We start from the raw sequence: 17182 nt of genomic DNA, 5'->3' as shown, positions 1-17182 counted from the left end.
GATGTGGGTTGTTGAACCTTCGCCTATATTTCTACCTTTATCAGTTCTTACTGATTAAGAATGAACTTATTAAACTAAAAAGCTTTTACTGCCTTTGCTTAGTGAAAGTTTTGAAATTGACAGCTTTCAACTGCCTATGCTAAAGATTTTCAAAGAGAGCGCACAAACTCTACACTCTCAAACTCTACAAACAGAACAGCAAACGATCATTTGTTTGCTTCATACGGGCTTTTAGATAGTTATCAAGCTCAGCTTCCGCTTCAACCTGGCTTTAACTTACTTCATGCGCTAACCCATCGACAGTTGTTGTTTGCGAACGCTTTACAACGGTAGTGGAGTTCTAGATAAACATATAAGATTAAAATGCCGACGAGTACGAGCATGATACCAGCGCGCGTTAATCCCGACTTAGAGAAGGAGCGCCGGTCAGCCAGCTTCAATGTTGAGGAATTCCAGTGCTGGTGGTATGGCGGCGCAGACAAATTGAAACAGAAACGGGAAATTCGTAAGTCAACGGAAAAAGTGTGAATCTGAGGTGACAGGGAGTGTGTTTTCAGCATAATAATAGAAAATTTAAAACTTTAATGTAGAAACAGAAGCATTTTAGAAATAATAAAATATATTTGTATTTGTTTAATAATAAGCACGATGTTTGGCCCTGGAGATAATTTGTTTGAAAACAATATCTCGCTTCATTTAATGTGTTTTCCTAACACATCACTTAGTTATATTTAGGCTGATCTTTATAACAGTAAAGTCGTAGTTTTTGTACTAATTAAATTACAAAGGTTAAAATGAGAAATCATAAATAAATGTTTTTGTAAAAATTAAAAGTTGACAAAAACTTGTATACGAGGGCAACTGAGAAAGTTTCGTAAACAACTAGAAATAAACTCATATTTGAAATATAGTTACACATTCTGAGCGCTAAATCAGGTAAAGTGTCGTTATTATAACATTTCCTTCTTGAATTATTGGACGATCATAAGTTGTTTCGCCGTTCGAAAATAATCCTTAACTAGATTATTAATTAACTGCCCAAACTTTTCATCACAGAACAAGAACTCTTCAAAGATATGACCGAACAGAATACACTTTTGCTCTATAAATCACATGAGGAGATCAGCGAGATAGCGATAAAACAAGTATTGGAGGTGGCGAAAAAGTTGCGTGCAATGCAGGCACGCAACAATCCTGGCGGCAATGACATATGGCCGTAAGACAAATAAATAAACTATAATGCTGTCAATCTCAATTGGTTGCTTATATGTATATTTAGCAAACTCTTCTCGTCCTCTTGGGTATGGGGTGCCATGCCACTCGGCAATCCATTTGGTGTACAGTTTTCGATGATGGTAGATGCGATCAAAACGCAAGGTACCGATGAGCAGTGGGAACGTTTTGGTAAACGCGTTGAGAATTTCGAAATTTGTGGCACTTATGCGCAAACTGAATTGGGGCATGGCACTTTCTTGCGTGGACTAGAGACGCGTGCCGACTATGATCGTACTACCGAGGAGTTCGTGCTGAATTCGCCGAAGCTGAGCGCTTATAAATGGTGGCCAGGTGGCTGTGAGTCAACAAACTCAATTTTTTTCTAACATTTTTGATCAATACAATGCTTTCAGTGGGCCACTGCAGTAATTATTGTGTATTGGTGGCACAGCTGTATATTGACAATAAACCGAAGGGTGTACAAATGTTTTTCGTGCAGTTGCGCGATGAAGAAACGCATATGCCTTTACCCGGCATTGATATTGGTGAAATCGGTCATAAGATGGGGTTCTTTGGTGTTAATAACGGTTTCTTGGGTTTAAAGAATGTGCGCATACCACGTACGAATATGCTGATGCGAAATGCCAAAGTACAACCGGATGGTACATTCGTGAAGAGCCCCATTTCGGTACTAACATATTTCACGATGCTGATGATGCGTTGCGTGGTGACGCAAGATAATGCAATTCTACTCGCAATGTCAGCCACAATTGCAACACGCTACTCAGCTGTTCGCCGTCAAAGTCCCATCAATCCGAATGAGCGGGAACCACAAATTATCGATCATGTAACGCAACAAATGAAACTCTTTCCCGAAATTGCAACGGCAATCGCTTATCAACTTTGCGCAAACTCGCTGTGGACTTTGTATGACGAGACATACGTGGATATTGAGCGTGGCGACTACAGACGTCTGCCTGAATTGCATAATTTATCGTGTGCTCTAAAAGCACTTTGCACAACCGACGCAAAAGAGGGTGCTGAACGTTTACGATTAGCTTGTGGCGGTCATGGTTACTTGACCTCATCCAATATGAATTGGATAACTTCATTTATAGCAGCTGCTTGCTCTTATGAGGGTGAAAACACCGTGCTGCTCTTACAGGTTGGTCGCTTCCTTATGAAATCGTGGCGCGCAGCTATCGAAGGTAAGCCACTCACACCGACAGCGAGTTATTTAGCAGGACCGGCGCAAGGCACAGCGTTCGGCAAATGGACTGGAGATTGGGAGAATATTGTAAGAGCTCTACAGTATGCGGCTACGAAGTGAGTTAAAGGAGGTGAGGGTCTACGATCAGTAAATTATAATTCTTTATTTGCAGTAAAGTACATTCGGCTTTCAAGAATATGTCACTGCGTCGAAAACAAGGTCAAACCAAAGCAGAGGCGGCCAACAACACGGGACTGGAGTTGATACAAGCCGCGGAGGTACGAATCATACAAATAATCATTTCATGTAAAATAATACACTTTCTATTGAAGTGGAGACTAGATTTTAGGGTCTCTTATAACGGCTAAATGTTGTCCTCTTGGTCATATAGAATAGGTTTATAAAGAAAAAAGAACTCAACTTAAAGTTTTAATATGCATTTTCTACAGCTCCATGGACGTTCATTTATTGCCGCGACATTCTTGGCTCATGTTACAGGACCTGCAGCTGCAGAACGCTCTGCTGCCTTTAATCGAGTGCTGGAGAACCTTTTAGAACTCTACTTGGGACACACAACACTACGTCATTTGAGTGCTATACTGCAGGTGGGTAAAGAGCAAATTATCTAGAATTTTTTTCTTTTACTAACACGATCTCATTTCAAATTAGTGTATCAGCTTGAGTGAAGCTGAATTGGGCGCGCTTCAAACGCGTCTCGAAACGGTTTTGAAGAAACTGCGTCCTGATGCTGTTGCAATTGTCGATGGCTTCGACTTTCATGATCGCACTTTGAGCTCTGTGTTGGGTTCCTATGCTGGGAACGTCTACGAGAGTCTATTTGCCTTGGCTAAACAGAGTCCGTTGAATCAACAGCCAGTGCCAAAGTCATTCCACACCATTCTAAAACCATTTCTTAAATCTAACTTATAAGTTGCTGTTGGTTTGTGAATTTATTATTGTTTAAGATGATGTGGGTTGAGGCCGGTTTATGTGTATATTTAAATTTATAAGTAATGATGTATTAATAAACTGATTTTAACAAATTAAATTTACTAAAAATCCTGTCTCCCCTCACTTTCGCATTTGAACTGTAAGAAAATCTTGAATTTATTGAGATAGAGAAAACGTTGTCTCAAAAGTGAAATAACCTGGGCCAAAAATATTTTAAAATCTGTTTTTTGACCTAGTGAGTTTTGAAACCTCTCAGTCGATAAAATGAAATTTTTAGACAATCTTTCAATAGATTAAAAACAAGAAAAGTCATGGATTTGAGGAAAGATCTCTTAAGGCAAATGGATTTATAACATAAAACACTATATAAAAATAATTTATTATCTATCGCTCGTATCGGTATATTGTCGGTAATTGTCAGTGCATTGTCAATTTATATGGGTTTATACGAACAACAATGATACCAATTTTAAATACCATCTAATTCCCTTTTACAGTAAGTCATTCAAATGAAATTAAATATTTTGCTGCACTTTTTACTTTCAGCCGGTCTAATCTTATCTAGAATGAAAACTAGAGAAATGGAACTTTGGCTTGTCGTTAGATTTTATAAGAACCAAGTACAAGATAAGATCTAACTCGATAATAAACACACTTAATATATAAGTGTTTGGCAATTTTTACCATAAAAAGTAAAAAAATTTACTTAAAAATATATAAACAACATAAAAAATAAACAAATGTAATAAATGCATTCTTGAACGCGATGACTAGCAAAAATTATTAATTAGATCACCGCCAGCGAATGGTAAAATAAGAAACAACAAACCTTGCCCCCTGAAGAAGCACAATTCATAATAATATTAGTATACAATTAGCGCGATAAGAAAGCTTGAAAAGAGAGTGAGAAATTTCACTCTCAATGCCTTCATTCACGCACGATCTTTTGTTTGTATGTTATTTACTTTAAGAGATTTGTTTTCGAAAGCTTCAACTTGCTTTGACTCAATGTAGATTTTCTGCATTAACTTGTCGACAGTTGTGGTATGCGAATGCTTCGCAACGGTAGTGAAACTGCAGATACACATAAGAAAATACGATATTTGTTATCAAAAGTAAATATATATTGTATATATATAATACCGCACAATGCCGACAAGTAAGAGCATCATACCAACACGGATTAATCCGGATATCGAGAAGGAACGCAGAACAGCCAGTTTCAGTATTGAAGAATTCCAGTGCTGGTGGTATGGTGGCGCAGACAAATTGAAAGAGAAACGTGAAATCGGTAAGCCAAAGGGTCAAAGGTGTTACAGGTGGCAGGCAGTGGGGTTTAGTAATGCAAGAGTGGTTCATTGGAATGAGTAGTAGTTCTTTAAATGAGTACATATATTTAAATAAATTAAAATTATTAGTATTTTCTTTTGATCATAATTTACATTTACAATTTACATTACATTTTTTTGCACTGAGCACTTGATTCAAATCAGAAAAAAATTAATATTTTAATATATCCGCCGTAATGTTGTCGAACGTGCTGTCTCAAGCAACATACTAATAAGGTAAATACACACACATAAACATGTATTGAAGCTAAGCTGGTCTTTATCATATTTAAGCTGAGTTTTTTCTAATTATATGCATTTATACAAAGGTTGAAATGACAAATGATAAAAACATTTTTTTATGAATTTCATGTACGTGACCTTTTCTTACGTGGGTATCTGAGGGAGTTTCTGAATAAACATAGTACAAACTATAAACTATTATGAAAAGACATTTTGCTGTATAAAAAATAATTAAAATATGTTCCAATAGTTTTGGGGGAATTTCGGCTGGGTAACTATCCTTCAACCGATATAAATTCCAATTTCTTTGAACCGATTGCCATGGGACCGGACGCCCATTTAGTTCCGACAATTTTTGAAAGAATAGTTCACTTAGTTTACGAGACGAGGAAGATTTAACCTAATAGTTGGAGGAACCAAGACCGCTTTTGAACTTTCTGCGCTAAATATGATTATTTAGGTTAATATGTTGCAATAGTAGACGGTGGTTCTTACTGTTGTAATGGCAGAAATATTCTCCAAATTATTTTAAGGAAAGCTGCCGAGTTGACAGTTCTTGGTCGGTTGTATAAAACATATTCTTCTCATTTTTACAGAAACCTACCTTTACAAAGACATCAGAGATGGTCACCTGCATGACTATCTCTCACACGAAGATGTTTATCACTTGTCACTGAAGGATGTTACGGAAGCAACTAAGAAGTTACGTAAACTACAAGAGATACGTAATCCGGGTGGTAATGACATTTGGCCGTAAGCTTTTGACTAGACAAATCGAAATCCAACAATAAAGTATTATATATATATTATGATTTCAGCAAACTGCTCTATGGCTACCCCAGTACGGCTTTGATGCCCGCAAATTCTCCCTTAGCCACGCATATCACCATGTTTGTCGATGTGCTGTACAATCAAGGCACACCAGAGCAAATTGAGAAATTTGCCAAACCAGCAGTCAATTGCAGTATAATCGGCACTTATGCACAGTCGGAACTCGCGCATGGCACCAATGTTCGTGGCATTGAAACACGCGCCGATTACGATCGGGAAACCGATGAATTTGTCATAAACACACCCAATTTGGAGGCCTACAAATGGTGGCCGGGAGGATGTGAGTTCATACAAATATTTATTTTGTTAATAAAGTTACGGAAATTGTAATTTTTCAGTGGGTCACACCGCCAACCATGCCATGGTGGTGGCACAACTCTACATCGATGGCAAGCATCATGGCATACAAATGTTTGTGGTGCAGCTGCGCGACATGGAAACGCATATGCCGCTACCCGGTGTGGATATTGGTGAGATTGGCAAGAAACTTGGCATGGCAGCTGTGAATCAAGGTTTTCTGGGTTTCAAGAATGTACGCATACCGCGTACAAATATGCTAATGCGTATTGCGAAAGTTTTGCCGGATGGCACTTTTGTCGCCAGTCCTGTACCGAAACTGAACTATATGACTATGGTGTATACACGCTGTTTGATTTTGGATTTGGCCTCTAATTCCCTACTGCAGGCGGCCACTATAGCAACACGTTACTCGGCTGTGAGACGACAGAGTCCGATTAATGCAGAGTAAGCGCATTTTCTATATATATTTCATATTCAGAATTCTTTCTGTTTAACTGAAATATTTTGCAGTGAACCAGAACCGCAGATCATCGATCATGTCACGCAGCAATTGAAACTCTTTTCGGAAATAGCTAACGGCATTGCTTATCGTCTTTGCATACGCTACATGTGGGAGATGTATGATCTAACGCTACAAGAGATTAACAGCGGCGATTATAAACGTATGACGGACATTCATATCATTTCGTGTGGGCTTAAAGTACTCTCAACTACCGATAGCTCCTTCGGTATTGAACGTCTACGTTTGGCCTGTGGTGGTCATGGCTATTTGACATCGACCAATTTTAGTACCCTTTATGGCAATACCGTTGCCGCCTACACTTATGAGGGTGAAAACACAGTGTTGTTGCTGCAAATTGGTCGTTATTTAGTCAAAACCTGGTTGCAGCTGACACAAGGCAAACCAATGCCAGCGCTGACGGCCTATTTAGCGGAAATGCGAGACAAACGTGAAATGCCACCATGGAACGACAGTTGGGAGTACTTGGTTAAGTTGTTGCAGTTTACGGCGACAAAGTTAGTATTATGACAAAAAAAAATTTGAACAAGAATTGAAAGCAATATTTGTTTGTATTACAGTAAAACACGTCTGGCATTCGAGCATCTGACCAAACGTGTGGCTGATGGGCAAACACAAGAGGAAGCAGCCAATAATACAGGCATCGAATTGACACAGGCAGCGGAAGTATGAACTGTTCACTTTTTTTTTATTTCAAAATAATTTTTTATATCTTCTCGCAAACAGCTACATGGACGTCAGTTCGTCGCTTCAGTGTTTTTAGATCAAGTTATTGGCGCAAAGTCTGCGGAACGTTCTAAAGCGTTAAATACCGTTTTACAGAACATTTTAGAATTATATTTGGTGCAAACTATCTTGCGTCACATGAACGATATACTGCGGGTAAAGTGCAGTTTTAGGTTATGAGCAATGATTTTCAAGTTCTCACTAATTGTTTGCCTGTCTTACAGTTCACTACCATCAGCGATGCTAACCTGCGATCTCTACAAAATCGTCTTGAAATGTCTTTGAAGAAATTACGTCCAGATGCTGTGGGTATATGTGATGGTTTTGATTTCCACGATCTTGCCTTGAACTCAACTATAGGTTGCTACGATGGCAATGCGTACGAGCGTTTGTTTGAGGCGGCAAAGAGAAGTCCACTTAATCAGAAACCGGTGCCTGACTCTTTCGAGAAGTGTTTGAAACCATTTTTGAAGTCAAATTTGTAATTATTTAATTTTAATATTTTTAAATATTTGTGTATGGTGTAAGGAATTTTTTATGTTTTTATACCTATTATGATGTTTTATAAATAAAAAGGTGGATTGCTTTCGGGGTAAGCTTTTCAGAAAAAAATCGATTGATTGTTATTTGGTTATTAAATACACTTTTTAAGTTTTTCCATAACACCAAAAACAATGCTACATAGCACTAAAAATTGTGGTTCATCTACGTATTCGACAATTTTCCTTCCTAATCAAAAATTTACCTTTTCGCACAGGAGCTCTTGCATAAAGAAATAATATTTTGAAACTCTTTATTTTTGCTTGAGGACTTGCTTGTAGTTTATATGTACATATTTCAATGCTTTAAAAGTTTACCACAAAACAGCTGTCAAATGAATAGTAGAATTGAAAATGAATTAAAAAAAAACAAGTTTTATATTTATAACTTAACTATATTTACCATCATAAAAAACCAATTATCCAACAAAATTCTATACTTAAAAGAAAACTTCAAGCTGTCCATTTAAGACAACGCGTATCCTGATGTGTGCCCAAACAACGAATGCAGCAGTAGTGCGTGCCACAAGCGGTGCAAGTGTATTTTGAGAAATTACCGCAAACAGCACAGAAACGTCGTGGTGGCTTATTGGGTGATGGTGCCAAAGCGTTCAAGTAATTAGGCGCATCTGTAGAGTTTTGTTTGCATTCTTCCAATAGCTGGGGAAAATTTTTACGATACTTCGCTCTATAGTACTCGGCACCTTTCCGTTTGCTTTTCTTTTCTTTAGTGTTCTTAGTACCATCTTGAAATTTCGGCAATTTCTTAGACATCACCAAATCGGCATGTGGATCTTCATGGAAATTATCTTGTTCGAGCGCTTCAAGCGCCTTGCGTGCGCGTCGTTGTCGTGCAGCTTCATCAAGCACACGTTTCTTCTCCGCATCCTTTATACGATTAGACTCGCGTCCAGTCATTGCTGTTGTTGTTTTGTAATGTTGGTTGACTTAAGTGAACGACTTGTATTAAATATACAGTAGCTTATTATAAATTTAAGGTTCTTTTTCATGCAGCGGAAAACTAATGCGATCCATTAAATCATCTACACGTGCTTGCAATGTTTCCACGATGTCTGTAGAAATAAACAAATGATTCTCATCCAAATCTTGTATGATGAATTTGCGTCCCAATGCGAGCGTTTCGTCGAGATGCAAAAGAAATTGTTTCATAGCCGGATCACATTCAACAAAAACACCTTTCATAACATTCACCATTGCTACAAAGTTGTTAAAAAAAAGTTTAGAACATTTGTTGATTTAAATAATTTTTGTTTTACATTAAAAACTTTTATTAATTGTTGAATTTGAGTAATTTCTCGAATGTTTACAATTTTTTTGCTGTGAAAATTTTTGGAATTAGCGCAAATAGTTGAGATCCACACGCTATCCACAATTGACAGCTGTCAGTAACAATTTGTGCTGCCAGATGGGCAAATGTTATAAAATTTATTCAATTTGTACCGAAATATTGTTAATTAGTTTACAATTTAAAAATGTTATATGATTAATTAAATGAATATTTGGAAATATATAGAATTTCTCTTAAAAATTTATAATTTATACTTAAATTATTAAATTGTATCCAAAATAAGTTGAGACACAAACCACATTTTTCAACACTTTTAGCGGACTTCATTTTGCGCCTGTGGGAATGCAGGAAAAAATTATAATTCATATCTGGTGATTGTTTTTATACCATCCCCGCAAAGTATGTTAACTATGAATGCATAATGTGTATTGGTGGAGTTGCAAACCTTTTCGATGGCAGAATCTGGATCCGATATCGTTCATAGTACTTACTTAGGCAAGTGGGCAGTCAGTTCTAACGTGAAATAATTTATGTTACTTTGAATAAGTATGATCTATAGTTATTGTTGACTGTTAAAATCTGTCGTTTAGATCAGTTGTACACTTCAGTAAGTTTGTTTGAGATCTGCATCGATAGAATATATTGTTTTCTTAATTAGATCCCCCATCTTTTGATAGATGTAGCACTATTTTTATTTATGTTATGATTGGATTAATGAATCCTTTCAAACGAATTTGTTCTCCTTAATATTGGAGTCTCGAATAGGACATTGCAATTGGAAGATCTTGTAGAAGAGTATTGCAACTTGGAAGCTGTTTCTCTTATGTCAAAACTTGTTAACGCATATACTCATGGCTTACTAATATACTTAATACATATTATAAGAGACTCTCAGCTCTCAACTCAGCCTCTTCATAACATATTCTCATTGCTTCAAGTCAACCAAGAGCATATTAAGTATCTACTTAAACACACACATACATATAAGTATTCAACTGAGCAACATCAGGCACAATAAACGATCTGAATACAGCCATCTATCGCCAGTCGAACGCTGTTATCCGCTGTAGGCAGTTGGTGATCGCTCGCGGTGAGCTTAGTGCTTTCTACGCGATCTGCTTTATTTGTGATTATTTTAATAAAAAAAAACATTCGAATTTTTTAACGCGTTTCATAAAAGTAGTGCAGTAATAGATATTTCAATAAAAATGTCCATACCCAAACAGATTAATCCCGATTTAGTGAAAGAACGCAAGAATGCCACTTTCGATGTGGAGGAACTCTCCGCCTTAATTTATGATGGTGACGATAAGTTGCAACTGAAGAGATTAGTTGGTGAGTTGCTAAATAAGAAAATCGCGAGTGCATTGCACTATACACAAGTGATATACATATATACATATAACGATCTGCATATACATGTGTACATATGCAATTATATGTATTGATGTAATGCTTTTGGAATAGCAGTTGTTGATACTGACGGCACTGTTGATGCATATAATAGCGGCTTGAACTGCAAAGCTTGTTGTTTTTGTGAGTTCAAATCTCTAAATAACCCAGTAATCTCAATATTGTTAAAGATTCTTCGTTAATTTTTAAAAGTATATTAAGAGAGTTCTTATTTTCATTTGACAATGATCTATAAAGTGTTTATGTGTCGTTTCGTGTTCTCTGTCGAACATGGATCCACAATGGATAACTTGAAACAGTAAATTTCGCATGGAAACTTGCACCGATGTTTGTGAAGACTCTACCGATATTTTTTGATTATTCACGTTATTTCTGCGAAAAATTCAGGTCTTGTAAACCACCTATGCAGTGATATAATTTATTATAGCAATGACATATGCTTGGGGGACATAACTGCCATTACTTGCCCGCTGATCTCCCAACTCTGACGGATGCTTTCTGCAACTAACTGACTCCCAACATAAAATATTTGAGGAAAGGAATAATTTCTTCACTGGCAACGCCGTACTATGTGCCTAGCCTTATGGTGTGTCATAAAAATACAGTAATTAGTGGCCGTTTATGAAGTATTGAGCTTTGAGACTGTTTAAAAGAATTTAATTGCACTAACTTTGTTTGTGATCTCGTACAATAGTTGTTTAAGCGAAGCTTCTTACTTCAGAAAAGAAGGCGTTTAAAGACGGTGACGTCTATATGAAGGGAACTATATTTTTGGTAGTCAAAAACTAAACTTTTGTTAGAATTACTCATTTAATATGGAGTAAGTATATGTCTTACCGTTATATGTCAACTCTGAATGTCAGTTAATTAATGTTATTACTAAAATATATTATATATAAATAAAACAGAATAATTAGCATAAACAGCCTTTCACATTGTACTCCTCAATATTCCTTGGTTAAGCAGTTGACCTTTTAACCTTTGCCCAAATAGTTCTGGAACCGAAATACTTATTTACATATGTTTGCATATGAAACGCGTATTTTTACGCGAAAGTCAACAATTCGAACTTCAATTACCAAAACAAAGCAGTAAAAATTAAAACAAATAAAGAAATTCTTTCAAAAATTTTGAATGCAAAAGCGATTCATGCAATTGAGAACCGATACGCGGCCTTGTCACTATTAAATAATTCAGTATTTAAACTCGATTTGGTATTTGTTTTCTTCCTACTTATTAGCATTTATTATTTCGGAGAATTAAAGTAGTTTTTTGTTGTTATTCCAAAATGCAAATTTATTTTATTTTTACTTTTTTCATTAACACGAAAATGAAATCGAAAATATTTAAAGATTTCACCATAGTTTGACTTCATGTCAAAGGGTGGGAGCCAAAGAGAGAGCGAGAGATCTTTGTATAGTTGTTGTGGGAGATTCAATGTTGCTTTAGAATACTCCCCAAATAATTGTGAGGAATGCTGTCGAGTTGACAGACCTTGGTCGAATCAAAATCTCCGTCCATTCGGGTTATGTAAACCCGACAGTCATGGGAACGGTGAAAGTGTGAGAGAAGTTTCCACAATCAGGCAATTTGGAACATATGATAATAGGCCTGATTTAATACAATGACGACCCATATTAACTTTTTGTAATAGTAATTTATTTGTAGTTTCTTCTCGATAATTATATGGAGAGCATAATAATTTCTATCTTATTAAACACTATTTTCTTTCTAGAGGATGAACTATATGCAGACTTGCCCGATCCTATCGAGTTGGATTATCTATCGTACGAAGATGTCTACAATCGTACAGTTGAGCAAACAGTGAGCGCAATTAAGAAATTAAGAGCGCTGCAAGAGAGGTTGAATCCCGGTGGTACTGAAATTTATCCGTGAGTTGAAATGTAAACTAACCTAATAATGGATTGTCTCCTCACTCAACCCAAATGTCATAAAATTAATTATTCCAAATAATATAATATTTCTCTATACATATATTTCGCAAGTGCTCTCATGACTGGACCACCGGGTTTGACGCTGATGCCCGGCGGTACTCCGCTAGCAGTGCACATCCTAATGTTCACACGAGCGCTTAAAAATCAGGGCACACCCGAGCAATTTGAGAAATTCGGGCGTCGCGCAAACAATTGTGAGATTTTAGGTACTTATGCGCAAACGGAGCTGGGTCACGGCACCTATTTGCGTGGATTGGAAACACGTGCTGACTACGATCGCAGAACCGATGAATTTGTGCTGAATACACCAACGCTGACCTCCTACAAATGGTGGCCAGGTGGTTGTGAGTATTAAACAGCATTCACTCAAGTCCAAACAATTCTGATAGCAACATTGACATTTCGCCAGTGGGTAACTCCGTCAACTATTGCATTGTGGTGGCACAGCTGTACATCGATGACAAGCCAAAGGGTTTGCAATTGTTTGTGTTGCAAGTGCGCGATGAGCAAACGCATAAGCCACTGCCGGGCATTGACATCGGTGATATTGGCAAGAAGATCGGTTTGCAGGCCGTGAATAATGGTTATTTGGGTTTGACGAATGTGCGCATACCACGCACGAATATGCTGATGAAGAATTCGAAAGTCCTGCCGGATGGCACTTTCGTAAAGTCCCCAGTCTCGCAGTTGGCCTACTTCCCGATGGTCTTTGTTCGTTGTATGGTTGTGTTGGTTAATAGTGGATTACATGCGATGGCGGCGACCATAACGACACGCTACTCGGCGGTACGGCGCCAAAGTCCTATCAAACAGGAGTAAGTGACTATATTTGTAATCTATCTTATATCTCGGAACCTAACCTTACTCTTGTCTTGCAGCGCACCGGAACCGCAAGTGCTGGATCATGTAACGCAGCAAATGAAAGTGGTGCCGGAGATTGCTACAGTCATTGCTTATCGTTTAGCTGGTCTCAAGTTGATTAAAATGTATGAGGAAACCGCAACGGCTGTCAACAGCAGCGACTACTCGCGGCTGCCGGAACTGCACGCTTTGGCTTGTACTTTGAAAGCATCCTGCACATACGATTCATCATTCGGTATTGAGCGATTGCGTCTCGCCTGTGGCGGCCATGGTTACTTGGCCTCGGCCAATTTGGGCAACATCTTCACCTGGGCCACAGCGGCTTGCACCTACGAGGGTGAGAATTCGGTGTTGTATCTACAAGTCGGTAAGATTTTGTTGAAGACCTGGGCTGATATGTTGAGCGGAAAGCCGCTGATGCCGACCATGGCATATTTGGGTGAGTGCGCCAGTTGGAGCGAGTTTCCGTATTGGACTGGCGATTGGCAATGCTTGGTGCAGGCGCTGCAGTATGCGGCTACCAAGTGAGCTTATTTTTATTATTTCTAGCTTTTAGTTTTGTGTTAATTACATTTTGTTATCTTAGTAAAACGCGCATCGCTGGTAATAGTTACTCCAGACGGCTGGAGAGTGGCTTGTCTTCACCGGAGGCGTTTAATGCGACTGGTATCGAGCTGACTCAAGCGGCTGAGGTAACGAAAATTGGGCTTTAATCACTCTAAATGTGGCTATTTGCCATTTTATACTTCTAAAATTCTTTAATTTGAGACATCACATGCAACGTATCACATCACATAACATCACATCACTACTTTAAAAGTCTTCATAAGCTTCTTCGCTTTACATTTCTAAAAATCAAATTTAATATTTCATTGGTTATATATTCCATATATATTTCTACAACTTATTAAATGTCAATTAAATATATTGCACATCACGTGATATTGATCATGTCTGAATTGTTACATCACTTATCATTAGACCTGACCATATGACCTGACATCACATCACAACTTAGACTCGCTTAATAACATTATTTTTTCTACTTTTCTCACAGCTTCATGGACGCGCTTTTGTGGCCAACACTTTCTTCGAAGAAGTTACAATGCAAAACAGTGGCAAACGCTCCGCAGCACTAAACAATTTGTTGGAAAATCTGCTCGAATTCTATCTGGTGCATACGGTGCAACGGCATATGGCCGACATATTGCGTGTAATTATTGCCAAATCATAATTTTTAATTCATCTCTCATAAGACTTCTCCTTCTTCTTTACTCCATACAGTTCATACCGCTGACCGAAGATCACTTGACCTCACTGCAGTTTCGCCTCGAAACGGTGCTCGCTGCGCTGCGTCCGAATCTTGTTGCCATTTGTGATGCCTTCGATTTGCACGATAAGGTTTTGAATTCCGTTCTAGGTTGCTATGATGGTAATGTCTATGAGCGAATTTTTGCCGCAGCCAAGAAGAGCCCACTCAACCAGAAAGATGTTGCCGCATCATTTGAGCAGCACTTGAAGCCGTTCATGAAATCGAATCTATAACAATTGGAACTTGACACAGGGGAGAGAGAAACATGAGATCAGTTCGTGCGTGGTGTAGCTAACAGGAAGGTGGTTTTGGTGCTGAGAAATATTTACAAAAACACGTTTGTACAATTTTGATATACAAATTTATAAAATAAAATTAAATGAATTGGAAAATAATCATTTGTCGCTTATTTTTTATACTCTCGCAACATGTTGCACAGATTTGAATATGCTAGTGTTATAGTTGAGAAAATTTCCTTTCATATGACACCAATATCATCAAAATCGGTTCAGATTTACCGGAGTTATGACCATTCAAAGTGTTTTGATGCTCCACAAAAATCTTCTCTGCTCTGCTGGGCAGCGGCAGCGCAGCGCAGTAAAAGTGTGATTTTTGTAATGTTTCAAATTGCCGATTTACACCAGGCGACCAGAAATGTGCAGCAGGTGGATGCCGGAAAAAATTTGCTGGTACATGTAGATATGTATGCCAGTAGAAATATGTATGTATGTACATTCGTATGTACGAGTACGTATGTATGCTGCCGGCGGGTGCATGTTTGTATGCACATGTGTATATATATGGGCCCACAGATGCAGCGCGGGCAACGGAAATGACCCTGCCGGATGCGAAGTTCCCGGAACCGGAAATGACTCACACACCAACTCAAACCGGATCTCAATTACAGGAAACGGAAGTTCGGAACAGGAAGCGGATATGACTAAAACGGAAGTGGCCATAAACAGGAAGCAATTATACTAGTGACCAAATTTCCGTCACTCTTTCCTTGTCTTCCGATTGGATTTCCATTCCCCCATTTCAATTTCCGTTCATTTTGAACACCCGCTTCCGGTATATATATTCACTTCCGGTGTATGCACATCCGTTTCCGGTATCCGGTTATCGGCATCCGGTTCAAGTTGGTGGTATTTTCATTTCCGGTTCCGGTTGTTTCATATCCGGTGCGCCGATTTCCTTTCCTCCAGGTATATCCGTTGAACCATATGCGTGTACATATATACAACTGATGGTCGCATATACTCGTACGTACATACATATTACTGCTGGCATACATATCTACATGTACCAGCCAATTTTTCCAACATCCACCTGCTGCACATTTCTGGTCGCCTGGTGCAAATCGGCAATTTGAAACATTACAAAAATCACACTTTTGCTGCGCTGCGCTGCCGCTGCCCAGCAGAGCAGCGAAGATTATTGTGGAGCATCCGAACACTTTGAATGGTCATAACTCCGGTAAATCTGAACCGATTTTGATGATTTTGGTGTCATATGAAAGGAGATTTTCACAACTACGAGACTAGCCTATTTAACCTAAAGTAAATATTGTACAAACAAGCAAATACACTGGTATTTTATACAATTTCCATTTTGAAGAACTAAATATACGCGAAAGTTTGATTTAAGTATAGTCAAGTAAGGCTTGAGGGGTCACATGGAGTCAGTTTTATTTAAATCATAATCTTTTCTACGCCTTTATGGAGTTTCACTTCTTCTAAAAGTTGCAAGTATTATCGAGGAATCGTTACTTAAAAAATTACTGAGAGTTTTCAGTCAGAAAATGAAGAGTGATTTAAGCGTCGAGAAGTTTCTGTAGAGTTTTACTAAGCCAGTACAAATTTTTTCCACTTTATGTTTTCGACGGATGGCAACTCTATTCCAAAATATGTATAAATTTAATGTTTTTAGTACACTTTATAATATAATAATATTACAACGTTTAGTCGTTAAGCCATAATCTGCGATCTCTCTTTCCTTGTGTCCTACTCTCTCCTTTCCATACTCTCTCTTTCACTCTCTCCCCCCTGTTATCCGTGGTTAAATGAGAACACATTGCGTTTTTTTTTTGTTACAGTTTTTCCATTTTATTAATTAAATTATTCTTCTTCTCCATTCGCCACTTGTTTTCACGTTTATCATAATCTTTGTTGTTGTTGTTATTATTATTATTATAATTCATATTCATTTTTATTGGTATGCATACATTTGTTGTTGCAAATGAAAAACGAAATTTCTCTCAGTACATTTAGCATTACAAACTATGTATGTATGTATGTACGTGTGAAACGATAAAGTCTTGCTTAAGTGAAAAGCAAAAACAAAAACAAAGAACTCGACGCATATAGTTTAATGTAATTGTAATATGTTTGTATGTATATTTTGAGAAGAAAATTAAAACAGTAATTCATTTATCAATCTTAAACTAAACAAAATCATAATAAATGGAAA

General features: G+C 37.7%; 5 protein-coding genes across 5 annotated transcripts in view; 3 read left to right on the top strand and 2 right to left on the bottom strand.

Moving 5' to 3' along the window:
- The window catches only part of LOC105218892 (zinc finger HIT domain-containing protein 1), a 56973-nt gene extending 48192 nt beyond the window's left edge, over nucleotides 1–8781 (bottom strand). Inside the window, exons 1-2 of the mRNA XM_054234908.1 lie at nucleotides 8267–8781; nucleotides 8070–8191 (exon numbers count right to left, since the gene is read on the bottom strand). Coding sequence (XP_054090883.1) covers nucleotides 8317–8781 — 465 coding nt within the window. The 3' untranslated portion in view covers nucleotides 8070–8191; nucleotides 8267–8316. The remainder of the gene's footprint in view (nucleotides 1–8069; nucleotides 8192–8266) is intronic.
- Nucleotides 36–4582, top strand: LOC105218895 (probable peroxisomal acyl-coenzyme A oxidase 1). Its single transcript, XM_029044640.2, has 7 exons — nucleotides 36–505; nucleotides 1057–1216; nucleotides 1280–1572; nucleotides 1629–2541; nucleotides 2598–2703; nucleotides 2875–3030; nucleotides 3095–4582. Exons 1-7 carry the CDS (start codon nucleotides 364–366, stop codon nucleotides 3353–3355), a joined length of 2031 nt encoding a protein of 676 aa, XP_028900473.2. The 5' UTR covers nucleotides 36–363; the 3' UTR covers nucleotides 3356–4582.
- On the top strand, nucleotides 4509–7940 carry LOC105218891 (probable peroxisomal acyl-coenzyme A oxidase 1). The gene is made up of 8 exons (XM_011194758.3): nucleotides 4509–4667; nucleotides 5544–5700; nucleotides 5766–6058; nucleotides 6117–6522; nucleotides 6589–7095; nucleotides 7159–7264; nucleotides 7325–7480; nucleotides 7549–7940. The coding sequence occupies exons 1-8, from the start codon at nucleotides 4526–4528 to the stop codon at nucleotides 7807–7809; spliced, it is 2028 nt and encodes a 675-aa protein (XP_011193060.2). The 5' UTR covers nucleotides 4509–4525; the 3' UTR covers nucleotides 7810–7940.
- On the bottom strand, nucleotides 8530–9250 carry LOC105218893 (general transcription factor IIH subunit 5). The gene has a single exon (XM_029044641.2). The coding sequence runs from the start codon at nucleotides 9076–9078 to the stop codon at nucleotides 8857–8859; it is 222 nt and encodes a 73-aa protein (XP_028900474.1). The 5' UTR covers nucleotides 9079–9250; the 3' UTR covers nucleotides 8530–8856.
- A 971-nt stretch (nucleotides 9251–10221) lies between these two features.
- LOC105218894 (probable peroxisomal acyl-coenzyme A oxidase 1) lies at nucleotides 10222–15111 on the top strand. The gene is made up of 8 exons (XM_011194761.3): nucleotides 10222–10507; nucleotides 12321–12477; nucleotides 12592–12884; nucleotides 12950–13355; nucleotides 13419–13925; nucleotides 13988–14093; nucleotides 14459–14614; nucleotides 14686–15111. The coding sequence occupies exons 1-8, from the start codon at nucleotides 10381–10383 to the stop codon at nucleotides 14944–14946; spliced, it is 2013 nt and encodes a 670-aa protein (XP_011193063.1). The 5' UTR covers nucleotides 10222–10380; the 3' UTR covers nucleotides 14947–15111.
- Nucleotides 15112–17182: the final 2071 nt, after the last annotated feature.

The sequence above is a fragment of the Zeugodacus cucurbitae genome, chromosome 6 (assembly GCF_028554725.1).
Source record: "Zeugodacus cucurbitae isolate PBARC_wt_2022May chromosome 6, idZeuCucr1.2, whole genome shotgun sequence".
NCBI classification, from domain to species: Eukaryota; Metazoa; Arthropoda; class Insecta; order Diptera; family Tephritidae; genus Zeugodacus; species Zeugodacus cucurbitae.
This window is presented reverse-complemented; position numbering and strand designations above follow the sequence as displayed.